Genomic DNA, 27,959 nt, shown 5'->3' on the forward strand with positions numbered 1-27,959 from the left:
CCTACACTGAACCCTGTGTGGAGTCTGAACCAGTCTGTAAAGATGGGCTTTTTACAATGGGTGTGTATGTGGCTTCCAGGGCTTTTGGAGCCAGCCTCAAGTGGACACTTGAGGAACTGCAGTTTTTAGCATTTTGCATTGGCTTCATATTTTAAGACCTTGGTTGTTGCTTGGTCACGATAGGCTGAGCAGGAAACAGATAAATATATAATGTAATCAATGATACCAATAATAATGTGATCAATAGAATTTAGAGTTGACAGAAAATGAATGATAACTGAGATGTTTATTTTATTCTTCAGTGTTTTTAATGTAAAAACGTTAGACAGTTTCAGGTTCAGGATTGTTCAATGAAATGATTTGTTTCTTTTAGATTTTTCATTGTTTTTGGACAACAGACTTTATGACTACATCTTGTTGAGCTTTTGGAAATTGAGGAGCATTTCTACAATATTGTTAATATTATATAATATCTATGACTGAAGATTAATCAGGAAAAACTAACAGTTAGCTGCAGCCTTGTTACACTAATTATAAACAACCAGGCGTCATTGCACCTTGTTAAAATAGACATAGATAACTGGAGGTCACTACTGAACTGTCAGCAGAATGTCATTAATGATTTTAAGGTCTTTATTTTATTTCTTCAGCTCTCCTCTATTGATTGTTTTGTATATTTATTGCTTTTGTTGACCCGTAATCATGTCAGTATTTAATTTTTTTAGATAGTTAATTATGGATATATATACATATACAAGTCTTTCAGTTCATTTTAATGCTGTAGAGGGATGTTACTGCCAACTATTTCCTGTCAGAAGTCATTGATTTGTTGGTATCATGGCAGGCAGGGTTCCACTTTTAATTGAACTCTTTTAGTCCAGACTGATGCTGTCTGTAGGGCCGCACCCACTGTGGGGGTTGGGACTCATGCAAGGGGTCACAAAGCAAAGTGATGAGGAAAGAGGAGAGCAGAAAAAGGCTGAAATATGAAACTCTAATTTCTGCAGAAGTGACTTTAATCCCTCCCTTTGTCCTGTGAGTTTCTGAACAATTTACATTCTCATGTCTCAAAAATTATTCCAACAAATCAACCCTGAAAGGGAAAATAATGACTTTTGGACTGCACACATTCAGTCTGTGATCAGGAGCACAAGGTGGGTCCGTTTAAGAGAAGAAAGAGGCGGTGGATAAATGTCCAGTTCAAAAAGTGACACACAAATAACTCGGAGTGGAGGAAAATATTACATTCAGGTCATTTTATTTTATTATGGTAGAAAAATCAAGAACTCAGAATAAATATTATGATACGAGACCCTGAAATAGAACCATCATTTTCTCTTTAAGCAGTCAAAGTAAGTGGAATTACTCCTGATTGAATATCATTCAATCTGGTGAACATCATTTGATTACAAGACAACACACAGTCGTTAAGCTCCAGCTTTTAATGTGGTTCCCTCTCATTTATGAACTTATCTCCAAAGAACTTAAAGCCATGATGTGACGTTTTCTATCCATTCCTGGTGTCCGCATCGAGCGGGGGAAGAGAGAGTTCAGCTCTGCTTCATTAAAGAAACTCCAGAGTGATCTGAAACTATTATAAATCCCTTCACCTGGCTCTTTCTTCAATGAGAGACAACGTGCTACCATTGAACAGTGCCACTGTTTATTACCTGTGATCACAGTTCTGTACTTTATCTGCCAACTAGTTTACACCTTTGAAATTGATGTTTGAGGTGATTGCTTTTATTTATATTCATGCTTTTCCTTTTTTACATTTTTACTTGATATAGAGTTAAACTGAGGTTTTGTGAGTAAAAGTTGAATTTGAACGTTCTTGATTTTAGTTTTGAGTTTGTTTTTTAAAAATTGTATTAGTAATTTTTTAAACAGATTTACAAGACAAAGACAATCAAACAAGGGCTAAAACATAAATAATTCCATTAAAATAATTAATAAAATAAAACATTAAATAATCATAATAATAAACAAATTAATAAATACAAAACTTGAGGGGAATTGAATTAGGAAGCAGTTTGTTGAAAAATGATTTAAAATCACAAAATAGAAAAATAACTAAATAAATAAGAAATAAAAACAATGACTTAAAAAAGATCACACAGAGCTGCCACTCTGTGAAGTGTACTCTGGGGTACTGTGCATTTAGTCTGCAGTAAGTATGAAGAAATACAAGAAACGTCCTCCAGATAGCTGAAATGACCACATGGAGTCAGACTGCAGGAGCCTGAGTCTCCATTTGTATGACTGCCATCATGTTAGAGATCCATTTCTGAAAAGGAGGGGACCGGGGACAGTTTTATGGTTTTTAACTTGTAAAGTCAGCAGCTGATTGATGGTGATCCTGTGTGTTTTTGTTCCCCATCTCGCAGAGGTGCTGCAGCAGCGAGTGGCCGCTCTGGAGCAGGAGAGGGCAGAGTTCATCAAGTTCAAGCAGCAGCTGGAGGCCGAGTTCAACCAGAAAAGAGCCAAAGTGAAGGAGCTCTACATGTCCAAGGAAGGTAAGGATCCCATCGTGTGCGGCTCTCTTTGCTAGATGAGTAATCACCAGGAGAGCTTGTGACATGTAAAAAGGTGCAAAGCTCCTAAATCTTCCTCCTTTTAAAGATGTATGAATGAATGAAGCTCTGCTTACTGGAGGTGCTGTGTCAGTGACGTGTGCAAGCGTGTGTGAAATGAGCCAATAGCAGTCTGTCCCTTAAGGTAGTGACGTGTGAGTGATGTTGGATCGATACAAGCTCAAATAAATGATAAATGTGTTCCCTTATTCAAATTTAAACCTGAACAATAAGACGATACAGCAACAGGAGTTCTGCTACACACTGAAATCATGCTTTGACATTATTCCTTTATCTCCAGTCTCATGAGGGTTAACTAGAAATATTCTTCTGTTTCTTTATAAAATCTGAAAAAGGTCTTCAAAAATCTTAAATGAACTAAATTTTCTCTTGGCCTCTCGTCTCCCCCCAGAGGAGCTCAAGAGGCAGAACATGGCTCTGGACGGCGCCCAGGCTGAGCTGACCTCCCTCCAGGATCAGCTGTCTCAGGCCCAGTCGGAGATGGAGACCATCAAAGCCGTGGCCACCGTGTCGGAAAACACCAAGCAGGAAGCCATCGACCAGGTCCGCAGCCAGTGGCAGGAGGAGGTGGCATCGCTGCGGGCCATCATGAAAGGTAAACTGAGCTGCTCTTACATGAACTGTGCAACTAAAATGTCACGGGATGATGACACTCAAAGTTAGAATCGTCAAGGATTTTTATTTAAATCAATGTTTTTGAGTCTGAGTCAGTTTTGAGTCCCGTGTGTTCAGGTCCAAGTCAAGTCTGAGACACTGGAGAATCTCCTCAGCTGTCCTTTTACATATCCAACATGTTGCTCTGCTCTTACTTGAGTTTTTTGTAAATATTTGAAAAGATTTATGTCACCTCTGTCGGCATCCTGACAGGACCTGGTGCTGAACAGACGTATCAGGTCCAGCTCAAAACAGATGAAATGATCATGGCCTCGTACAAAAACTCCAACGAAAACACAGAAACAGTCTTTATCTATAAATAAGTCTGAGTCCTCTCCATCTCCTGAGTCATGCTCTGTCAAAGTTTGAGTCATCAGTGCTCAAATCCAAGTCTATGGCTGATTTTGAAACCCCCTGCTGCATACTACCTATACGAATGTAGTATGCAGTACGTACTGAAGGTAGTAGTGTAGGTGTAGTATGACTGTTCCAGTGTTTCCCCTACCATTATACTAGGGCTGTCAACAAATATTCTAAATTCGAATATATATTCGAATATTTAAAAAAAACGGAGATTTGATTGTGAAAATTAATATTCGACTGTGGAAAAAAAACACATCAGCGGCTGCTTTGCGAGTGGGCGCACTGCATGACGGGTCAGGGACAGGTCACAGGAGTCACACATGCACAGCGTGAAGCAGACGGCAGAGAGAAATCTTTCCGTCCCCGGATCCTCAGTGCGCTCTGAACGCGTCTTTTCCTCCGCTGGGAATATAGTGAATAAAAAGAGATCGGGCCTCTTCACATGTGAACTGTCTTCTTCACATGTGGACTGTCTCGTGTTTTTGGCAAATAACCTGTCCGGCCTAAGACCCTGCATTGACAGTGGACTAAAAGAGCCCGACAATCAGTGACACTGGGATAAAATGCAGTTTTTCCTCTTTTTTTATACAAGCGCCAAGAATGTAAGTGGACTACTTTTTCGTTTTTAACTTCAACTTCAGTTAATGTTAATATTTGCTTGAATCACTGACTGAAGCCTGCCTATATTAGGGACAAGAGTCAGGACCTTTAATTGCTTGCACAAGTCTTGTTCAGCACTCACTCAGCGCATTACGCACAGAGAGGGGAGGGGGGCTAGCGAGCGAGCAAGATGTCTACAGTCTTAAAAGTGTTACAGTATAGACCATTAGGTCATTTACTTGTTTTGTAATGTGTAGGTATGTTTTAGCCATGTTAAATCTGAAATCTCCTTGTATTAGTTTTTCCACCTGTTATTGACATAGCGCAAATATAGATATTCGAATGGTTTGAACCTCTGGTTTATTTTTAGAGCGAATATTCAAATGTCATTTTGGAGCAATTTTGACAGCCCTACATTATACTGGGGGGGTGGGGCGCCCCCCCGACAGCGCCCCCTGCCCCCCTTGGAAGTTCGGTTAATTTTATTTTCTATAAAGCGCCAGATCACAGCAGAAGTAATTCAGGGTTACCTCTCTTATAGATCAGGTCTTAAACTTGTTCTTTTATTAAACAGACTAAACATCCTGATGTTATTTATCTTATTTACATGACTGGATGTCATTCTGCTCATCTGCTCTCTGTATCGCATGGCAGAGTTCTGCCCTGATGCGCACACAGACACAAACACGTGCGCACCCATTCACACATCCCAGCACAATGATACGATAAATGTTCATCAACAACTCGTTTTTTCAAGACGAAAACGAGACTATGACGAACCTCCATGCATCTGTTTCAGTTTCATTGATGATTTTTACCCCTCGGTGTGCGTTAGTGACAAAGACACAACTGGGGGACGTCTGTTTAATATTTGACGTTTGCAGTTTTTGCCGCTCTCACCGTAATAAAAGCTCCACGTCTAGAGCTTGATTTAATCCAGTTTGGTGAAACATCAGACACATTTAGTAAGTTTGGATCACCTTGGCATCAGAGAGTGCCGTGAGGGGACTGCCTGTCTAGAGCGCCTGTCACTGCAGGTGCATTCAGGGATCTCTAATTTTCAAAGCACCTAAAATCTGAGTGCCCCCGTCAAAAAACAATAAGCGTACCATTAGCGCTGTGCATTGTGGGAAACAGTATGTGAGGCAGACTGGTCAGATGCATACTGAGACATTCTCCCGAATCAGTACGATATGTGGGGAGTTTTGGCATACTGCAGATTTTGCTCTTGTTCACATACTACATACTGATTATTGTCCAAATCAGTACGTACTGCTGGTATAGTAGGCGGCCAGATATCATGATTATATTGTTAAAATTCAAACCAAACTGATGTGCTCTGAAAGATTTATAAAACCTGTTCCCTGTTTAAAAGCATCACACTGAGATTTTCACCCCTGCTCTCGTTGCTTTTTTAACAGAACGTTTTGAGTCTTTAAGAGAGATGCATCAGATTCGTCTGCCTCTATCTGCTTTCTTTCTGCTTAATGTGCATTTCTATGAAAGCACTGCCAAATCTCAGAAATGATTCGTGTTTCAGTGAGTGGAACAGAAGGAGGGAGAATTTTATGATAACTCGTATTTGTGGATATTTTATCAGACATGGCGTGAGGAGAGCAGGGAAGTGTCTGAGTGTAGGAAGGAGCTGGATGATTAAAGCACCAGAATCAACTCAGCTCTGATTGTTATTAAGTTCATGAGTTATCTTGAAATAACAGACATATCTCCACAGGCACAGGAAGTACAAGTACAAGTGCGCCTCACTTTCCTTTTCCTTACAGAAACAGTGTGTGAGTACGAGGTCCAGTTCCACCAGCGCCTGGAGCAGGAGCGAGCCCAGTGGAACCAGTACAGGGAGGCAGTGGAGAGGGAACTTGGAGAGCTGAGGCGCCGCCTCTCTGAGGGCCAGGAGGAGGAGAACCTGGAGGACGAGATGAAAAAAGTAGACTACATGTTCTCTTGCTTTCTTTTAAAAGCTTAAAGTTAAGATGTATTAAATGATTGTTGTACACATGAATACATTTATACTGAGTGAACTGAAAACCCCTTTAAGGCCCAGGAGGATGCGGAGAAGCTGCGTTCGGTGGTGATGCCCATGGAGCAGGAGATCGCTGCCCTGAAAGCAAAGTTATCCACAGCCGAGGACAGAGTGAAGGAGCTGGAGGCCTCCAAGGTTAGTCAGCATTAAATCGATGATTCAGCTGAAAGAAATGAGCGGGTAATAGGATGTTAACTGGGCATTACGTGGAGCAGGCGTGGCAGCTGCCCTCGCTGGGTAAATTGAATTTGTAAAGGTTTATTGTGTTAGAAGTGGAAAGCCTTTCTGCTGCCTCAGACACTCAAATCTAAAAGTACCTTTTACGATACCCGTGTTCATGAAACCAAAACAAAAGAACAATGTTAGAGTTTATTTTTCTGCATCTTCTGCTAAAAAAGACAAAATCCTTAAATTCCTTATTCTCCAAAATAAGACATTCTTCTCTGATCGTCCTACTCTGCTACATGCTACACACACACACACACACACAGGCCAGAAACACACTCACATGCACAGAGAGGATCCTACAGACATTTTGAGCCTTCTGCCTTTATTTAGTGAGAACAGCTTGAGCGAGACAGGAGTGGTGGGGACAGAGAGAGAGAGAGGGGGGGATGACCAACATCCTGCAAGCTACATTTTTTGCCTGTCCATTAACATTGTTCCAGTAACAGGTGCGGATGATTAAAAGTGTATTGTATATAATACATTAGTGAGATTACAGATCAGGCTGTTGGATTATTGAGGTTTGAAGTGACATTACTGTTCTAGACATCAGTGATCACTAAGTATGTGTGTGTATGGTTAGCAGGAGGTTATGGGAAATGGAATCATAACGCTGCAGTTTCAAAGATACCAAGAAGGCTAGAGTCCACTTATAAATATCCTGTAATACCCATCAAACTACAACATGCACATAAACATCAGCACTCATATAACTGCACACACATTCATAATCCCCCCTCTAAAACCCCTCTTCTCCTTCTCAAAAGCAAGCATTTTTGTCTCTTCTAGTCTTTATCTACTCTTTCTATTGTGTTATTATCTTTTCTCTTTCTTGACAATCCCCACTATAACAGTCTATTCTCTTGTTTTGTTTGTTTTGTTCTGTGTTTTGTTTTTTGTTTCTTTTTTATTTTCTTTATCTATTTATTTTTTGTTGTGTGTGTTTTGTTTGGTGATGGTCACTTATAGTCCAACCCTTCTTTTCTAACCTTTTTTTTTTTTCTTTTTTCTCCTAGTCTCTTGTTTGTTTGTATTGTTTTTGTGTGCTGTGGTGTATACTTGATGGCTTTGTTTGGTTGTTGCTCTCAAGTTCTACGGTTTGTTTTTCTTTTGTGTTCTGTTTGATGTCGTGCACTTTTGTGTCTTTGCACTGTTGCATATATAAAATAAATTAAAAAAAAAAAAAAAAAAAAAAAGATACCAAGATTTTGAGTTTTCCATTATGAGAGGCACAGCTGACTTGACTGACAGGTGGGAACACAGTAGCTTTTGGCTAGGAGGCTCAAAGCCCGCCTCTTTATCTCACACTTGCTCGACAGTAGTTAGCAAAAAAAATGCGACAGAACTTTTTTCTGTGTATTGATTTGACATGACGTGTGATCAGTTTGCCTCTGCCGTTGCTCATATTAGTTAAAGTTAATAACCATTGTCAAGGGTTGTCAAGGGGTTTCGACCTATCAGAATCAAGCATCTTACACAGCTGGAAGAATGGTGAGAAAGCTGGGTAATAATTTTGAAATGTACATGAGATGGACCTATTTTAAAATGGATTATTGTAATAAATCAAAAAGAATATAGAGTAGTATGTTCAATGAGTTATGTTCTCTGTAAAGACACTTTTGTACCTCAGATTGTATTTCCATGATACCTGTCATACTGTGGCTGCCATGACTGTGAAACAGGTGTTAAATTCAGCTCTGTGCGGTCATAAAAAGCTCTTTAAAAGTCTGTTATAGTTTAACTTTGTTAACCCTAAACCGCCCATGTGAAGGTCTGAGATTCAACCTTTGTATACACATGTGGATCGTGGCAATTTTTATGGAGCGCTGCAGTAAAATAAAGACCACGAGACAGGTTTTTAGAAATGTGTGCACTCAGGACGCTCACTAGAAGCACATTACAGAAGAAACTTGAGTCATCCTGTGCATTAAATGTGTTTTGGTGTCATGAGTTCGCACCATATGCAGGCGTGAGAAGTTTCTGTTTAAGTTCAGCATATAGATAGCCGTGTCTGTGGTTTGTCTGTGGTTTGTCTGTGGTATAACGGTGTCAGGGCAGTTAGTCATTTTAATATTATTTTAAACTTTAACCAGCAGCATGCAGAAGCAATGAGGAAGAGCTTTTTGCATGTTCTGACATTTCATTGATGCATTAAAAAGCTTCTGTAATCAATTATAACTGGTGTTAATCAACTACAATCACAACCTTTAACACTCCCAAAGCTGCAGTTAGAGCTTCATTCATCATGTTCTTATTTCCTCAATAGATCATACAACTCTGAGTATATTTAAAGGGTCATTGCGAGTGATAAAGTGTATGGTTTCTCTCAGCCTTTTAGCACCATCAGATATTTCTGTTCCTGCTCTCGTCCCTGCTCTCTCATCAGCCCAGTTTCCAGCTGAAGCATCTTTTTACGGAGGAGAGGAAACTCAGATAAAAGTTTTGTAAGCAGGAAGACACAGTTAGCATTTATCTGACAAAGAAACTGGGGCATTTAGCCGCTAAAGACATTTCCCTCAAGAGATAGCGCAAAAAAAAAAAAAGTCAAGTAATACATCTTCAAGTTGTCTCTCTTTCTTCATACATCACAGAGGAGCAGCTTTTTCAGAACTTCAGATAAAGAAGTTTCTGCAACTTTGAACTTGAAAGCAAATAAATCTGAGCCTCATGTTCCTCCTGCACAGGTCAAGGAGCTCAATCACGTCCTGGAGGCGGAGAAGTCATGCCGTACGGACCTGGAGATGTACGTGGCTGTGCTGAACACTCAGAAGTCTGTCCTGCAGGAAGACGCAGAGAAACTACGGAAAGAGCTCCACGAAGGTACTGAGTCATGATCTTCACTGAAAGACTACAAAGAGGACGTGGTGATGGATTGGTTTTGGTAGAGGCTTATGGAAAGTCTTTGAGGGTGTGAATGTGACTAGGCTACATTTGTTAACGTCTCAGGAACGAAACACTGCTGTCTGCTCCAGCTCCCTGAAGTCAGACGCTGCTCCATCTTACTGTGTCACTCATATGTTTAGTGCCAGACGACAGGGTAATTTCCTCACTGATGCCCTTTCACTGACTTTTAGGCTTTCAGGACTCAAGCAGGAGAGATGTCTTTTGATGTGCTGAAATTTCAGCCCTGAACTAGAGCTGCAACGGGGGGAGCGGGGAATCAACTTTTAAATTATGAACATCTACCAAACACTCAGAGACTGACGATCAGAGACAGACAGTCAGAGACAGGCACTCAGAGGCAGACGCTCAGATACAGACGCTCAGATTCAGCCCCCATTAAGCCGCCTTGATATGCCAGTCTTAGGCTATTGGCTGGTGATAATTTCCTGTCATGGGAAAATGTTGAATATGAATTGTTGTTTTGTTAAAATAAATGGACCAATGTTTTATTCTAATGATTATTGAAAATGTAAATGAATGAGGATATTTTCCCAGAGGGTAAAGTGAGTCCTTTATGAAATGAATTATTTTAGTCTAAAAAACAAAATGACAAAAGAAAGGGATTGAAACCGGCTTGTTTTTTTTCAATTCTTGATTTTTGTAATTGGATAGCAGCTTTTAATCCAGAGTGCTGAGCTACAAGAAAAAGAATGATCTTTTCCTCCGCTGTCCTCAGATTATTAGAAGTACGTACAACCTGGGAGAGGCAGTGTGTACATGAGAGTGGCTGGAACCATATCACAGAGAAGCTAAAGACAGAAAGTGAAACAAATCAGTTAATGAGATTTGCTCGGACAGGATAATAATAAATAATAATACATTTTATTTTGGGCGACTTTCAAGTCACCCAAGGTCACCTTACAGATAATAAAAACAGTCATCATTAAAACATCATAAAAACAAACAAACAAACAAATGGAAAGAGTCATAACCCCCCCCCCCCCCAAAAAAAAAAAACAAGTGAAGTGCAGAGAGTCCAGTTAGAGGGAGTAAGGCAGTTTGAAAAGGTGAGTTTTGAGTTGGGATTTGAATGATGTTGTGGAGTCCGACTGTCTTATGTGTGGGGGGAGGGAGTTCCAGAGTCTGGGTGCTGAGCAGCTGAAGGCTCGGGCACCCATGGTACTGAGGCGTGACGGTGGGATGGTTAATAGTCCAGCAGAGGTTGAGCGAAGGGAGCGGGAGGGAGTGTATTCATGAAGGAGGTCGCGGAGGTAAGTGGGGGCCAGGTTGTGGAGAGCTTTGTAGGTGAGAAGAAGGTTTTTGTAGTGGATGCGGTGTTGGACAGGGAACCAGTGAAGTACGGTATGAGGGAATCCTTGCCTGGCAACTTCAACAAAATCTGTCCGTAGGGGTCTTATGTGTTTAACCCACTTGATCCAGAGTTTAATAAACACATCTTTCTTCAATCAATCAATCCAACTTTATTTATTTAGCAGCTTTCATACAAATCAAATGCAATTCAAAGGGCTTGACTGAAAACAAGAAAGAAGCAGGGATAAATAATGGGAAAGCATATGACATATTAAAAAAAGAAAAATGATAATGAAGTCTGATGCACAACAGAAAAAAACAGCATCAAAATAACAATAAGAATAAAAATAGTTCAAATAAATAAATAAAAAAGGGAAAGGGTAAAAGTTGAAGATAAATAATGGCATTGAAAATACCAACATTAACAAGAGGTCATTCATTTACTACATCAGTCCACTCCTGTTGTGTTTTGAGAGATCCAGCACTTCGTAATGGCTTTTTTCTTCTTCTTTTTTTCACAAGCAATCAAAATACCAAACTGTACGTATCAATAGGCCTTGTCTGAAAATCTTCCCCTCAGGAGTAGGTCAATATGAAGTCTGCTTTTAAGTCTTTATGGATCTCTGCCCAGAAGGGTCTTAACACCGGGCTTTCTCGGAAACTGTACCAGGGGTTTGCTTCCTGGAATCCACACAGACTCCAACATGTTGAACCCTCTCCTGTAAAATATGCTCTCTGCTTTAGTGAAACCAACAAATCACCTCCACCCAAAAACATGCTTGAAAACTGACTGATAGACCGATCATTACAGCCCCACACAAAGCTATGAACAACCTTAACTGAGCACACTGACTCTTTCTCTGTAGACGTGTGGAAAAATCCTGTTTTCCCAGCAGAGATGATAAAAAGGCCCTACAGTCTGAGTCTTACTGGTAAAAAATGAGACCGGACATGTGGGCTATTACAGGAGTCAAACACAGGGCAGATGCTCTGCAGGTGCTAAACCAGGGTGTATCAGGATTGAGGTTATGAATAATACATTTCTCATCATTTAAGTTTAAGAAAAAGTGCTTTATAAAAAAAACTAGATAAAAATCACTGAAAAACAAGCAGAAGGGGAATAAAAACTCCCTCTGTGTTCCTCTGTTTATTTGATTAGTAAGACTGGAGTTCATTAGAGGTGAAGGAACCAAAATCAACACTTTAAAATATAAAACATTGTGACTCATTGTTTCTGTTTGGGAACATAAAGTTGTTCTCTTACGAACTCTTGATGCATTTAGATTCAATGTTGGTTTTTATGGCATAAAAATAAAAGTTCTAAAAGTTCAACCTTTCTTTTTCTCTCTCTGTCTGTCTCCGTGTCGTGCTGCTGTTCGTCGTCTCAGTGTGTCACAAGCTGGAGTTGGAGCGGCAGCAGCACAACCAGCTGAAACACACGTGGCAGAGAGCCAACGACCAGTTCCTGGAGTCCCAGCGGCTCCTCATGAGGGACATGCAGAGGATAGAGAGCGTGCTGTCGTCAGAACAGCTCCGCCAGGTGGAGGAAATGAAGAAGAAAGACCAGGTACGGCACACACACACACACACACACACATTCTGTTAGTTGTGTGTCACAGAGGGTCTGCTCTGGAGAGTCCTTTAGACATCATGGAAACATCCCGTCAAATGATCTGTCAACCCAAGCTGGAAGTTTGACACATAATTTATTTCCATCTTTCAAAGAAGATCTGTAAGCCTCTTAGCAAGAACTGACGCATTAAGTCGAGCTGCTGTGTGACTGGCAGAGAGAAAAGGTCACCAAGGAGTTAGACGATGAGATAGAGACCATTCAGAAGAATAATAATCATCATGATCGTAACAACCCTTATTTATTGAGGGTATTTTTAAATTCAGGATACAAAATTCTTTAGCAGGCAGCAAAACAAACCATGGAATCCTGAGCACGGCGAGGTCAAGAAATAAAGAATGTAAGACTTTTTGTAATATTCATTTACAAGATGTAAAATGCAGCAAAATCTTGAATAGAAAATGTATAAAATAAATCTAAATTAAAGTAAAACACAGCAGGATTTCTGTACCAGTACTGATTCATCACTTTCTCAAGTCCCAAGAAGCTCCGATCAATAAATAAATTAAAACATACTATTTTTTGAAGTTATTTTTGGGGCATTTTTGCCTTTATAAGTTATATTTTTTTATTTTTGGGGGGCTTTTTCGCCTTTTTATTGGATAGGACAGCTGAAGAGAGACAGAAAATGTGGGGAGTAGAGAGTGGGGGAAGACATGCAGAGAATGGTCGACCGGCTGGGAGTTGAACCGGCGACCTCTGTGATGAGGACTATAGCCTATACAAGTGGGACGCTTAGACCGCTCGGCCACAAGCGCCCCCATTTTTGCCTTTATGATGAAGGCAGACCAGAAATTTGGAGAGTAGTGAAGTAGTGAGCAGGACGTGCAGCAAATGGTCATAGGTGGGACTTGATCAAGCGACCGGTGCAACTAGGACCACTACCTTCACTCATGCCTACAACACTACACCAACAAGAGTCCTATTCTCAGTAAAGTTGATTCGTAGATGGAGATTATGGTTGATTTTCTTGAAGTGAAATTAAATCGGGAACATTTCTCTAGAATCTGTAACCCAGATACAAATTTGAGGAGCTTTTTTTGTGCTGGAATTTTCTCATCTCACCACTTTCTTTGTATTCTTCTCGGTGACATCTCAGAAGAAAACAATTTACTGAACTAATTCCTTTGACGGAGGATTTCTGAAGATCTTTATGTATCAACAACACGTGGAGCTTATCAGTACGGTTAAAAATGTGTTGTATTCACTAAGACAGCATTTTCCCAAGCTGTTTGATTTAATCTCATTAGATTTGAGGATTTACAGAATAAATGAGTGTTGAAAAAAAGTCTGACTAAAGGATTTGTCTTTCTCCATCCTAGGAGGAGGATGAAAAGGAGCGGCTGAGCCAAGTGAAGGAGCTGCAGGAAGATGACGGTGGAGACAACACTGAGCCTCTGGAGGATTCCTTCCTGGGGCTGAGCGTCGAGGAGGTACGAGAATCATGTAATCTGATACCTCCCTCAGGGTGAGCTGAGCAGGCTGTTATCGTCCTAAGTCATATCATGTTCCCTTTGTGTAACTCCATCTCAGAACGGACATCGTGGCACCTTCCCTTTTGTCCCTGTGGTTCTAGTACCCTTGAACTGACGCTACTATAACCACGCCTGTCGATAAATGCATGTATTTTAAACCTTAAACTCCACCTCACAGAGCCTTTTGCTTGAATCCTTTTCAAATTCTGACATCTTATATTGTTGTCAGAAGCTAGGAAGAATTATAAAATATACCATTATTATGACTTCCCAGATATCCCATGCATTTCATATCTATCATGTACAAGGGATATCATTTTATAAATCCTGAAGTTACATACAACCAGGCAGATAATCTGAGGATCAAACCAGACTTAAACCTCAAACTGTGGCTTCAACAAGCGTATAAAAAAGGCGGATTGTTTGTTGTTTACTGTGCAGTTTAAAGGAGGCATCATCCTGATTCAAAGCTTGAAGAAACAAAGACAGGGCTGTTGTATTTCATAGCTGGTCTGAACATTTTATGACTGTCCAACATGAAGTTTATTTGATTTTGAGATTCAATTCAAACTACTTTATTTATCCCAAAAGAGCAATTCAGTTAAGCAGCCTGCTCATAAAACAACAAAAGAAACAGACAAACCGGTCAGCAGCAGCTTTCAGACATGCAGGGACAACAGATCTGTTGTAAATTCACTCAAAATTAAGAAGTGAAATACACCTTATCAATTATAAGTTAATAGGAATGGGCCTCAATTACTTCTATCAGCATTTAGCAGCCTGGTAGCTGAAGGAACTGAAGAGTTTGAATATCTGTCATATTGTCTTGGCGGGGCAAAGTGTCACCATGTTTCCAGTCAGAGCTCAAGTCTTTCAGCCGGACTCCCAACAGTCTTGGATCAGGCCTTGACAAAGTAATTTAGACTGATTTCCGATCCCAATCCAATTCACTTTATTTGTATAGCACAATTAATTACAGCTGCGCAGTGAAGTAAAATCAATTAAAACATACAAAACACAAACAAAAATTTGGAAAATAAACAAATAAAATGTAAATAATAGATAATTAAATAGATAAATCATAAATAAATGAATAACGAATACAAACAATCTAATCAAATACATTTAAAAGAGAATGCTGTGAAAGAAAAAACTGATCTTCCCTGCAGAGCACACAGGGCTGGTTAGTGGACCCACATGGTGTTAGTTGGGTTGTCCTTGACTTCTTTGGAGATCATTTTCCTAACTTCTTATAAATATATTTCAGGCTTTTGTGCCTTTTATTGGGAGAGGACAGGACAGAAGTTCAATCAGGAAACTGGGAGAGAGAGGGGGAGTGACATGCATGAAGGAGGCTACAGAACCTGAGTCTACAGCTGGAGGGTTGTAGCCCCTGTGCAAGGGGGGTGCAACTTAATCACTGTTGATATTATTGCTCCCACAATAATACATCTCAAAGCAGTATTGTGATGTTTCTTGGTGCATTGCTGCCATCTGTAGATCCATGAAATAATGTAAAACCATTGTTTGTAATCTGAATTTTGCAGATTGAATACTTTGAAGATACAAACAGAACACAGGTTCACTCATAAATCAGCAGCTCTGAAGTGTTGCCAGTGGACCAAACGTCCTCCTGTGTCTTTATAAACATGTTCCTTACAAACAGAATGTGTTTATTAACACATTAACAATTCTATTTTTCTGATCTTCACTAATATAGTCATAATAAAGATAATATACCTTATGTTTCATTTAGGACCCGTTTATGAAAAGGCTTATTTAAAGCGTATTTTCATCTCAGAATTCTAATTTTCTCTTTCTCTTTCAGCCCAATGCCAACCACAGCGCCCACGGCTCCATGCACTCTTTAGACACTGATGTGGTAGCAGGAGGCCCAATGGACCCTTACAAAGAAAACCTGCGCAGAGTTCAGTCCACAGACAGCCTCGGCTCCTCGCTGTCTCCTCATCAAGGCCTCGGCGGCCACAACCACAAAGCCAAGTCGGCCAGCCACTTGGATGAGTCGGACTTTGGGCCCTTGGTGGGGGCGGACTGCAGCGTCACGGACAGTAGTTTTGGTGAAACTGCATCTATCAGCTCCATAAAACTGACGGCCAGTCACTTTCTTCTGACTAAAGACCAGGAGAAGGCCATCAAGGCCATGACTCCGGAGCAGGAGGAGACGGCGTCGCTGCTGTCTAGCATCTCCCACGCCCCTGACACTGCGTTCTTACCGCCTGCAGGCTACAGGCTGGTCAGCGACAGCGAGTGGAACCTGCTGCAGCAAGAGGTGCTACACCCGGTCTTAAAGGAGCAGTTCAAACACATAATGCTCATAACTTGATTTACAATTATTCAGCACACTTCTTGGGATTATTCAGGAACTTCTCGTGGCATTCCTCAGATTTGATGAAGTGAAATCTGATTTTAAATCAACAATAGAAGATAATAAATGTCATTAAGATGTCATCTACTCTGAAATTACAGAAATTGATGTTGCCCATTTGTACGATCCCCTTGAGTCCCAGTGATCATATTTGTTGCTCAATCAATAGAAATAGAAAACTATGTTGTGTGCAGAAGATGAGGAGTCGTTTGTGCTCTTCACGTTTGGCTCCAATGCGCCGTTAAACACGCTTCCAAAAGAAGCGCTTTAGGTCTCTCACAGACACACAGATCAACATGGAAAGCAAATGTAGCACAGGGCTGCTACACCATGGAAATTGATAATGAACCTAGCTATCAAAGCATCACATCCATCAATCCATATACTCACAAAGCTGACAAACACAACATGGGGCAGCAGGATAATTCAGATGTGTGCACAAGATAAAAACGATCACCTTATGGGACTTCAGGGGCTTCATACTTTTGTTATTAGAAGACACACCATGTCTTCAAATGTTCTAATGGCTTGTCCAGTCTTTAAGCACCAGTGAGGAGTGTTTTTATCAGTTATGAAACAGATTTAAATTAACAGTGATGCCTCTTTATTACCCAAATTACTCCATCGATCCATCAAAAACAAGACTGACCATTTCTATACTGTCATTTTTGATGCCTGTACCCAGTGTGATAGGTGACAAACGAGATGTTTTACAGCATGCTGAAGAAACAGCCTTTTGCTACTCTTGACACATCAAATATTCACAAAGAATGATACATTTCACTTTTAAAAGAAAGCATAATGAGATTGTTTGTCAGAAAACAATTCTTAAACATGCACAGGTTAAAATCAGCAAAGAGATCAGTGGTATGACGCTACAATCGACACAAAGCAGGCTGGATTGACATCCTTTCTCTACATTTTTACCAGCAAATATTCACGTGGGTGACACATTTGACTGTTAAAAGCCAGTGGGGTGAGATTTCGTTATGTACAGGATAAGATCAACAAAGTGAAAAATGGACACAATCCAAAAGTTACTGCAGCTGTAAGGCATCAAACTGCTGTTAATGAATACGTTTTTTCATCTCAAATATTAGATTTCATCAGGTGTTGGATGTTGTGTCAGGCTGTAGTTCATTCTCGACTGTTTCATTGTTTGCTTGTTTGTCTGTCATCAGGTGAAAAACGCTGGCAGGAAGCTTGGCCGTCGCTGTGACATGTGCTCCAACTACGAGAAGCAGCTGCAGGTGATCCAAGGGCAAGAGGCTGACACAAGAGATCAGGTGTGTTTCTGTCCTCATTAAAGGATAATGATTGTCAACAAAGGAATACATTATGGAAGAGGATTAGTGCCACTGGAGAAATAAAAAATAAAAAAATTTCGAGAAAGAAAACTCAATTTTTTTTTTAGAAAAAACTCGAAATTTGTGAGTTTATAAAGTCGGACATTTTCAAGAAAAAAATCAAAATGTAGTAGTTGTAGTAGTAGTACTAATAATAATAATGATAATAGTAATAATAATGATAATAATAATAATAATAAACTACTAATAGTACTACTGCTACTACTACTAATACTTCTACTACTACTACTACTACTACTACTACTACTACTTCTACTAATACTTCTACTACTTCTACTACTACTACTGCTACTAATACTTCTACTACTACTTCTACTACTTCTACTACTTCTACTACTACTACTGCTACTAATACTTCTACTACTACTTCTACTACTACTACTACTACTACTACTTCTACTACTACTAGTACTTCTACTACTTCTACTTCTACTACTACTACTAATACTTCTACTACTACTAATACTTCTAATACTACTACTACTTCTACTACTAATACTTCTACTACTACTACTACTACTACTACTACTACTTCTACTACTACTTCTTCTACTACTACTACTTCTACTACTACTTCTACTAATACTTCTACTGCTACTACTACTACTAATACTACTAATACTTCTACTACTACTACTTTTACTACTGCTACTAATACTTCTACTACTACTACTACTTTTACTACTACTAATACTTCTACTACTACTACTACTTCTACTTCTACTACTACTACTTCTACTAATACTTCTACTACTACTTCTACTTCTACTACTACTACTTCTACTACTACTTCTACTACTACTACTACTACTACTTTTACGACTACTACTACTACTACTAATACTACTTCTACTTCTACTTCTACTAATACTTCTACTACTACTACTTCTACTACTACTACTTTTACTACTACTTCTACTACTACTACTACTACTACTACTACTTTTACTACTACTACTACTACTACAACTACTACAAATAATAATAATACTTCTACTAATAATAATAATAATACATTAAAAATAATTATATACATAATTATAATAATTAAACTAAAATAAAAATGTTTAAAAAGGTAATGTTTGCTGCTAAAATGAGTTCACAAACTGCTCTCTGTTTATTACCCTTTATAATGAGTCAGGCTGATGTGTTAAATTGTCTAGCTGCTGCAACAACATGTCTAAATGAACTTGGTGCAAATATTGATGAGGATAAATGGGATATGATATGGAGCCATTCAAGGGGGATATCTAAAACCCTTCACCGCTTGCTTATCTCACCCATTAGAAGACATAAAGTTAGCCCTTAGATTTCCCCTCTGTGTTGAAAACCTCAGTCGGGACCTTCACATGTTGTGTCTGATTCTGTCCCAAAAATTCAAGCTCACTGGGTCAACATTTTAACAGGGTGTGGAGGAAACCTTGATGTGACTTTACTCTGGGTGTCCAGCTGCTGTTGTTGGTACTTGTTCTAACAAACAATATTCTTCCACGTGCTGCCAGGAGGAATATCTTTATGTCATGGAGAAATGAAAAACCACCTTCTAAGGAAAACTGGCATCAGATAATCATGGAGTGTTTTCCTCTTGAACACTTGACCTCTTATGGTGATCATGATGGTGTGCAGCCCGGTGTTGTGCTGAGCTGTTTGTGAAAAAGGAACAAAAATGAAATTTGTTCTCATCAAGTGATGCATGTTTGTAGATGCATGGTATTAACTGAAAGTGTCCATCATGCTCCCTTTCAGGTGAAGAAACTTCAGGTGATGCTCCGTCAGGCCAACGACCAGCTGGAAAGGACCATGACGGAGAAACAGAGTCTGGAAGATTCAGTCAAAGCAGGGAACGAGGAAACTACGGTTAAGGTTTGGACACAAATTTCTTTCATACAAACCACCTTCTTCGCTAATATGCCCATGAACTCTGCAAGAATGTCTTTGGTTCCCACAATGCTTTAGGGCACCATGTTGCCATGGCTTCTTTTTGCTGTGGGCTACAGCTTTATCCTTTTAACCTCTATCTGTTTATATTTTAACAAAGTAGCACTTTTAAAAACACAGTGTAATGTTTTAAGCAGTCACTATTTGCAGTGTTCCCAAAGATGCACAAATATCACTGGATTCATTTCATTCAGGAGGAAACTTAAAAACTGGATGATTCTCTGGAAAGTTCTGGACTCAAAGAAACGCTTATATATGTTGAGGTGTATTTGCAGGAGTTTTATTGCAATAGACATCACAATTATCCTCTGAAAGTCACCCGGACTCTAAGCAGGCCAGGTCAGACTGCTAAACTGCAGTGTCTGCCTGCAGCACTCAGCTCACCCTGAACCCTATGGGGTCTAGAGTGTAATTGGCCGTTTTTGACTCATTTTGATTTTACCTTTTATATTGTGTGTCTATGCAGTTATTTTTTCATTTTGACATAAAGTATTAACACACTAGACCTAAAATTACACAAAAAACATCAACTCTGAATAGGAAAAAGATTTTTAACTGTGAAAAACAAAAACATGTTTTATGACACATTTTTAAAACATAGAATGCAAATATGAATTGTAAATTTCAAAAAAATGTGTTCAAATTTAGTAAACAAAGATATTTACAACTATTGACATTAAATACAGGCAATTCCTCAGGTAAAAATCTTCATGCTCAATATCAGTCAATTTTTCCTTTTTCCCCAAATCCCTGTTTTTTTTCAGCATTTTTATTTGTGTTGGTGCACATTGTTCTGAGTGACAGTGGCAAAAAACTAAATAAAAAGATCTTTAGGATTATAAGGAGAAAGTGTCTCTAACTGGACTCCTGGTGTTCTCCCTGGCTGGAGCCTACTTACTGCTGGGGCAGTGTCCGCCCCCTCCTCTGTTTCCCAGGGCTCGGGGAGGTGTGGCTCTGCTGCATGAGCCAGCTGAGATCTGGATCTGGTGGGCGTGCTTTTGCGCCGTTCCACCCTCCTTTGTGCAGTGCTCCACGAGTCACTCTGTGAGCATGTCGGAGGAGAGAGAGGGAAAAACACTCACCAAACGTGATAAAAAAAGACAGACATAACTCAGTGATTATACTGTCAATCAACACAATTAATAATGTATTATATCCCTCAATTTCTGGACTTTACAATGAAGTTGGATCAATAACTCATTGAAGCTGCGTCTTCCTGCCACGTGATCGTGAATAGCATACGTCATTTTGACGCGCCGGTGTGGAAATGGACTTAGAAGGGTTAAGCCTGGTTTATACTTCTGTGTTGAATCTACCCCGCAGCCTGCACCGTAGGTCCGTGTGGCCCTTTTTCAATGCAGAAGCCTACGCACATAGCCTGATGTGCCACTCCTCCAAAATGTAACTACACCTTATCAAACCCTGTGATTGGTCCGCTAGCAGGATCATATTTCCTGCATTTACAACATTTCTGACATCGCAATTGAAGGCCTTAGATCAGACGTACTTTCCATCTCCTCTAATGTCTCCTCTCTTTTCTTATTTGCAATCATTTTTGTATTATCAACAGCAACATTTATCAGCTCCAATTTCTTTGACATGCTTGGAGTCAGTCATCATTGCTCCCTTGGGACAAGCAAGCATAAAACGTAGCGGGAAACAGGCAAACTGACTGCAATAAAAATCACACTGCCTACAAATGTTTAGGTGGAGGGATGTAAAAGATGTTAGTACATTTGAGGGTAACAGAAGGGTTAAAAAAATCCAGTATAGGTTTGGTAGAGCTGGTTGGTTTGGATGAATTTCTCTGTTTAGTTTCCTTTTCAGATTTTGCACTTTAAAGGAATAGTCCACCTTTTTTTTTTTAACCAGGGTTGCATGAGATACTTGTCAATAGCTATGGTGGGAATCTTATCAGCTGGACCCCTTTGCAGACGGGGTCATGTAGGTGTTAGTGTACGCTCTATTTAGACGTTTTTATGAGCTTTACTTTGCCATCAGAGAGCTTGATTGTTTGTGCACAAAGACGGACGTGACTAATACGTGTTCGTCCCCCCACATGCATACTATTGAGAAGTACCTCATACAACCCCACTTAAAAAAACCTAACCATTCCTGTAAGAAAAGCTTCATCATACTGTTTTTGCATGTTTTCTTCATAAGAACCTCTTCATGTATTACACATGGCAAACAACTGTGTGCTTCTTTGTGCTCCATGTGACCACAGCCACATGTGACTGAACCCTACATTTGATCGTTTTTATGCTGAGTATTTTGAACCCCTGCCTAAAGACCTCTGTGAGTCCGTTTCGTTTCTTATTGATGTCCTTTCTGTGTGGTAGGTGTCGGCCCTCTTGCAGAGAGTCCAGGAGTCAGAAACGCTGCTCAGCACACTACAACAGGCCTTCAGTGAAGCCAAGAGGAACACGCAGGAACAGATGGTGAGCAGCAGATCCCTCCTTCAGCTCCGTGTTGCTCCTTCTTGCCAGCTGTGTTTGAATCTCTGTTTTCCTTCTTGTGTCAGTCTGCTGAGGCTGGAGGGACTTAAGTCCTGAAAAAAGACTGCTAATTTTTGTTTTGACAACAGGCAGACATGCAGCCAAACTGAATCACAGCTCAGAGATACTGTTAGTGTGTTTTTTTTTTTTTTATATGACTTCCTCTGCCTCCGTGGCTGAAGTGTCATCTTTTCTTTCACACCACAAATATATGCTGACACCATGAAGCTCTTGGCTGCTGGATTATCTGAATGCTAAAACCCTCTGAGACTTTTCCATCTTTATTTCTTATGGAAAACTCACAACATATCTGGGAAGTGTGGGAACCCTGGTTTATGAAATTCAAACAGACTATTACGTAACACCGCTGTGCTTCATAACAGGATTATTTACTGACCTCATGTAGCTTTTGGCTGGAGGGTTTCTTACTCATGAAAAAAATAAGTTAAATTAGTCAGGCATTGCTCAATCAAGTTATTTTTACTCTTTAAATGTCTGAAAACGTGCGACTTCATGAGGAAGTAATGTTGGTGTTCTCCTTTTTTACCTGATTGTTCTTCATATTGTGAAGAAAGACAACATGGAGCAGAGAGAGACAGAAACGGTCTTAATAATGAATGTGCAGCTGCAAGCTGTGCCATAACACACTCAGCAAACTGCCTGCAAAGCACAGAGGCATTCCTGCTGCAGCCTCTGGCTTTGATCTAAAGAAAAATGGGTCTTAACACTTCCATTAATTCCGTTATGATGTTACACTGAGCAGAATCATAGCTCTGCAGGGAAAAATCAGGGCACGTGGCTCTAAAATGAAACGCTGCCCGATGAGTCACTCCTGCCACGCCATGTGTGAAGCGCCGATGGTCCTACATGACAGATAAACTGACACAAGAGGAGGTAGAATGAGTGATTCTGTTTGTTTGTCTCAGGCGGTGCTGGTGAAATCGAGGGAGCAGGTGGCGGATGAGCTGAGCCGACTACAGAGAGACAACGAGAGCCTGCAGGGGAAACACAGGCTGCACGTAGAGCTGCAGCAACAGGAGGACTTTCAGATGCCCAACACTGTGCAAGTATGTGAAACCAAAATCAATAAGGACAAGTACAGGGCGAAGCATCAATCCTTTAAGCTTTTTTTGAAGCAAACAGAAAGGAGTCTATCACCACAGTCAAACTAAGAAAGCTGGGTGTAAATGTTATGTCAAATGTAGAGTTAACACTACGTTTTTCTTAAATGGTGAGGGTTTTTCCCAGCAGTAGGGGGAGAAGGTTTTCTTTAACCTGGTGTTTTCGTGCGTGCTGCCCATGCATAATGTCTGTTTGACCAGCCTCTCATGAGAATGGTGAACAGAATATCAGAGCCTCTGCAGTGAGGTTTGCAGGTTGTCTGTGAGCACCTAATGTAGCATGTTTATTTTTAAGAGGTCTTCAGCCCTGAGGAGGCTCTGTGATGGACTCTCTGAACCGTGTTGAGTCCACCTATTTAAGCTTTTAGCCTCTTGCCCTTTACTTTCCCTCAAAATATCTTTAGATTTGATGTTAAAACTATCAGTTGAATGTGGCTTATAATAAAGAGGTGGTCTTATGCTTTCTCATATTTTACAATCAAATATTAGATTAAAATGTTGGATGTCAACACCAAACTTAGGCTAACTGTGAGGTTAACGTGTGTCCGAGTAATCCCAGTATGAGATGGCAGGCTGCTCTGAACGTCTTCTTTAAAAAAGAATTCTGAGTTTTGCTCAAATCGTGACATCATCGATTGGTGACTCTCCTTATAAGGGCATAATAAACGTAACACTTAGCTGATCTTTGCTGCTGGGGATTTATCTTGTCCCCTCCAAAGATTTTGGTTCAGATTTAGGGTTCAAAACTTATATTTCATTATTCATCAGTTTAAACTCAATGAAGACAAAATTGTAGCATGGCAACAGTGGAGCAGGGTTCCGAAGTGCCTTAAAGAGACAGTAGCTGAAATGAGAGTTTTCAAACACATTAATCTGAGATAAGTAAAGATTTTTTTTTAGCTGTAAGTCACATAAAGGTCCTACAAAGTTATCAGAGGGACAATATAAATCCAGAACATATGGTTAATACCCCTTCTTTAAGTCTAATGAGATGTTTTGACCTTATATTAGACGAATCCACCTAGTAAGATAACAGGGTTTCTTTTTTTTTTTTTTGCTGCTTAATGATCTTTCTGCCCGTCTCCTTTTCTTAAAAAATTGCATTTGAGAATGACTTATGAAAAATACTTCTCTAACTAACAAATGTTTGATCGTAAGCCTTTTTAAAACATGAAACTATTTTAGTAGACATCACAAATCATATGTATTTTTCAGCCAAAAGGCTTTTCCCCTTCATAATTCAAGTGACTAGCTTAAGACCTTCATCCTCTCCCTGTCAGGGTGAAATTTGTAAGCTAGTTTCCCTTTCAACAACAACTTTCCCCTCTTGAAGAAAACTCAGGAGTGGGCCATTCATTTAGATTAGAGTTAGGGTAGAAGGCAGATCTATGGTCCTGTTTCCCAGGTGTAATTGGGTTCACATCACTCCTGTTCTCATCCAACTTCACTAGCTCCCTGTGCAATACCGCATCCAGTGCCATCCACTACAAAACCTTCTCTTCACCTATAAAGCTCTCCACAACCTGGCCCCCACTTGCCGCTGCGACCTCCTTCATGAATACACTCCCTCAGCTCCCTCCACTCAACCTCTGCTGGACTGTTAACCATCCTAACGTCACGCCTCAGTACTATGGGTGCCTGAGCCTTCAGCTGCTCAGCACCCAGACTCTGGAACTCCCTCCCCCCACACATAAGACAGTCAGACTCCATGCCATCATTCAAATCCCAACTCAAAACTCACCTGTTCTTGAAACTGGCATATTCACTCTAACTGGACACTCTGCACTTCACTTGTTTTACTATTGATCTTTTGTTTTAATGATGTTTTAATGATTAATGCTTTTATTCTCTGTAAGGTGACCTTGGGTGACTTGAAGGTGCCTCCAAATAAAATGTATTATCATTATTATATAAAACTGTCTTACAGTTGTTACCAATCAGCCTGCTGCTCTTTAAAGACACAGTCAGCACTCTGAGAGATTGTGTCCCAGTGCATACAACATAGAGAGTAGTGTAACTGGCGTCTTCCTATAGAAAAATAATCCCTGCAGTGGAGCGGTCAGCTGATTGCCTCAGTTGTAGTGCCTGTGGGACTCCATAAGCTCCATTTCAGTGATTAGAGGCAACACTGCTCATTTTAAAGCCTCTGGAGAGGGAGGAATAGTATGTTTTTAAGACTGTGATCCCTCCTCCTTCAAACACAAAAAGCATCCTCCCACTCTGCCTCTCTCAGCAGAGTTATCCCCTGGCAGTGTGTCAGGCAGAGTGGGCTCTGTTTCAGTGGAGGTGGAGTAGCACTGTGGATCCAGTAACATTTTGGGCTTGTTGGTGGTAAAAATCAGCTGCTCACATAACTTTAAAATCTGTGTTTACTGCATGTAGAAGGCTTATTTTTCCAACAGAGGAGATGAAACGCAGTGTAATGTTCCTTTTTTAACATTCATGGGAAAGTAAACTCAGACCACGTCGACAAGAATTTGAATAAAGCCCTTATATTCCTTCATCCCTGATCTTCAATCAAGTCTAAAATCCCACTCACTCTTGTGCTGTGTGTTCTGGCGCCCCCTGTGGATGATTTATATCATGACGGATTTGGCCTGAAGATTTTAAAATAGTGTTTTTAGACTGAGAATCTCATCCTGCTTTATTTTTAGTATTTATTTTGAAGTTTAGGAGATAAAATATAATCAGAATGGCTCACAGTGACCTATGAAGCACCTTTTACACCTTACCCCCAGCGGGGTTGACAGATACATAAAATAACAACATAGCATTAGCATTTAAAGCAAGTCCTTTCTCCTTCTGTACCGCATCATCATGTTATTCCACAAATAAACGCCTGTAATGTGTTTAAATCTTTCCTCAGGAGCTACAGGGCCTGGTGATAAGGCTACGTGAGGACCTGGTTTCGTTACGGACGTCTGCAGATCACATGGAGGAGAAGTTGAAGGCTGAGATTCTGTTCCTGAAGGAGCAGATCCAGGCAGAGCAGTGCTTGAAGGAGAACCTGGAGGACACGCTGCAGCTGGAGATCGAGGGCTGTAAGGAGGAAATCGGTGAGACTCAAACTATTTAATGAACCCTTGATAAGCTGCTGGGTCGATCACTAACCGATCATTCTTAGTAAATTTTCCAAAGCAGCTGTGGAGATGTCTCCAGCATACAAACATTCTCCGTACTCTCCTCTGATGCTGCTTTTGTTTCTCCTCCATTCATCACTTTCACTCAGACATCTTGGAAGGTATGACAAACGTTCGGAGTGGCTGTAACTGCTTGTATCTGTGTGTGTGTTTACGGTGCAGCTCTCGGACTAATAACAGCAGTCAGCTCACGGCGTACCGCTTCCCCTCATGTGGTTTTAACTGTCTTTGAACGGCTCAGTGTGCATTAATGAATGATCCCCCTCACTGACTGCTGTCCTGCTGCACGGATGAGTCCTTACATGTTTCACTGTAGCTTTGTTATGCAGGAATCCGTCTTGTTGTGCACTTGCAGCATAAACAGATGTGTTGCAGCACAGTGAAGTAATTCTGGGTGTAGAAGGTTGAATTATTAAGATACAAAGGTCATCTCAGGCTCAAATTAAAGCTTATATACATTTGGGATTCTTTAAATATATACATAAATAAAACAGTGATAGTTTGAAGTATTTCTGTTTGGGAATCATCAGAGACTTATTTAGCCTATTTTAAGGTACGACCGAGTGGCAACCTCCGGTCTCAAAATATGAAGCCCAGGCGGAAGTGCAATTCATTGAGCGTCCACTTGAGGCTGGCTGCAGAAACACCGGAAACCACATACACACCCATTCAAAGAAGATGATCTTTACAGCAGAAATAAACATGTTTACAGCCTGGTTCAAAAAACAGCTTTGGTCTGAAGAGCTGATTTCTCAATCGACACACACTGTACAGAGGGGGAATTTTAAGATTACTAAGTTTTTCCCAAATAAGAACATGACTGACTTGACTGACTTGGACTTGAGTAACTTGGACTTGACTGACTTGGACTTGACTGACTTGGACTTGACTGACTTGGACTTGACTGACTTGACTGACAGACGGGAACACTGCAGCTGTTAGCCCTCCCGCTAGCTCTACAGAATTTAGGTTGAGTTCAGCATTTTCAATATGGCTCCCGTCGACGATTGGTTTCAAAACAGCACTTCAGAAACAGATAGGTGACGTCACGGATACTACGTCCATTATTTATACAGTCTATGGTGTAGACATGCCAAATGACATCCAGTGTCCCTGTCAGTGCAATTTTACAGCTTATTTTCTACATTTAAATCATCTTGATTGAAACAGCCTTGTGTTGGTAGTGCTTGTTATCAGCTGGTGATGGCCTCAGGTTTAGGCTATCATGAAATAATGGTTATAAAAAGGAAGCAGAAAATATCCTGAAGGCTGAGTGTAGCTGCCAACCTGATTTAAAGAAATACAAGAGCTTAAACTTCCTCATTTTAATAACAATAACTGATTCATTTCCTGTCCAATAACACAATTAGTTTCAGCCAAATTCTTTCACCGTCCCGTTAAAAGTTAGAAAGATCAATCAGAAACTCTTGCAGTAGTTTTTCACATAAATGAATGAGCAGAGGACGTGTAAAATTGTTGATACTAGATATTCTTAATTTCTAGAAAACAAAAATGTACCAAGTTTGATTTATTTTAAATCTCCAGAGGCAGGAAGACGACCTTGGTATCAGGTTGCTCGTCTTTTCAAACTATCCAATAAACTGAACCAAAAAAAAAATCCCTGTAACTGTTTTCATATAAAGAAGTTAGTTTTGTCTGTGTTTCAGTCATACAGAGACTCAGCCACTTCTTTCACTTTCAGGGTTTGTTGTGTAGATATCTCACTCTCCGCTTTG

General features: G+C 40.2%; 1 protein-coding gene across 1 annotated transcript in view; it reads left to right on the plus strand.

Moving 5' to 3' along the window:
- Nucleotides 1-27,959, plus strand: part of rabep1 (rabaptin, RAB GTPase binding effector protein 1) — a 45,788-nt gene that overhangs the window by 9,582 nt on the left and 8,247 nt on the right. Inside the window, exons 2-14 of the mRNA XM_034683275.1 lie at nucleotides 2,388-2,516; nucleotides 2,986-3,189; nucleotides 5,993-6,153; nucleotides 6,265-6,384; nucleotides 9,159-9,294; nucleotides 12,057-12,235; nucleotides 13,621-13,731; nucleotides 15,602-16,063; nucleotides 17,341-17,445; nucleotides 19,273-19,389; nucleotides 21,807-21,905; nucleotides 22,889-23,029; nucleotides 25,950-26,139. Of these exons, the coding sequence (XP_034539166.1) occupies nucleotides 2,388-2,516; nucleotides 2,986-3,189; nucleotides 5,993-6,153; nucleotides 6,265-6,384; nucleotides 9,159-9,294; nucleotides 12,057-12,235; nucleotides 13,621-13,731; nucleotides 15,602-16,063; nucleotides 17,341-17,445; nucleotides 19,273-19,389; nucleotides 21,807-21,905; nucleotides 22,889-23,029; nucleotides 25,950-26,139 (2,154 nt within the window). The remainder of the gene's footprint in view (nucleotides 1-2,387; nucleotides 2,517-2,985; nucleotides 3,190-5,992; nucleotides 6,154-6,264; nucleotides 6,385-9,158; nucleotides 9,295-12,056; nucleotides 12,236-13,620; nucleotides 13,732-15,601; nucleotides 16,064-17,340; nucleotides 17,446-19,272; nucleotides 19,390-21,806; nucleotides 21,906-22,888; nucleotides 23,030-25,949; nucleotides 26,140-27,959) is intronic.

The sequence above is a fragment of the Notolabrus celidotus genome, chromosome 5, assembly GCF_009762535.1.
Source record: "Notolabrus celidotus isolate fNotCel1 chromosome 5, fNotCel1.pri, whole genome shotgun sequence".
Taxonomy (NCBI): domain Eukaryota; kingdom Metazoa; phylum Chordata; class Actinopteri; order Labriformes; family Labridae; genus Notolabrus; species Notolabrus celidotus.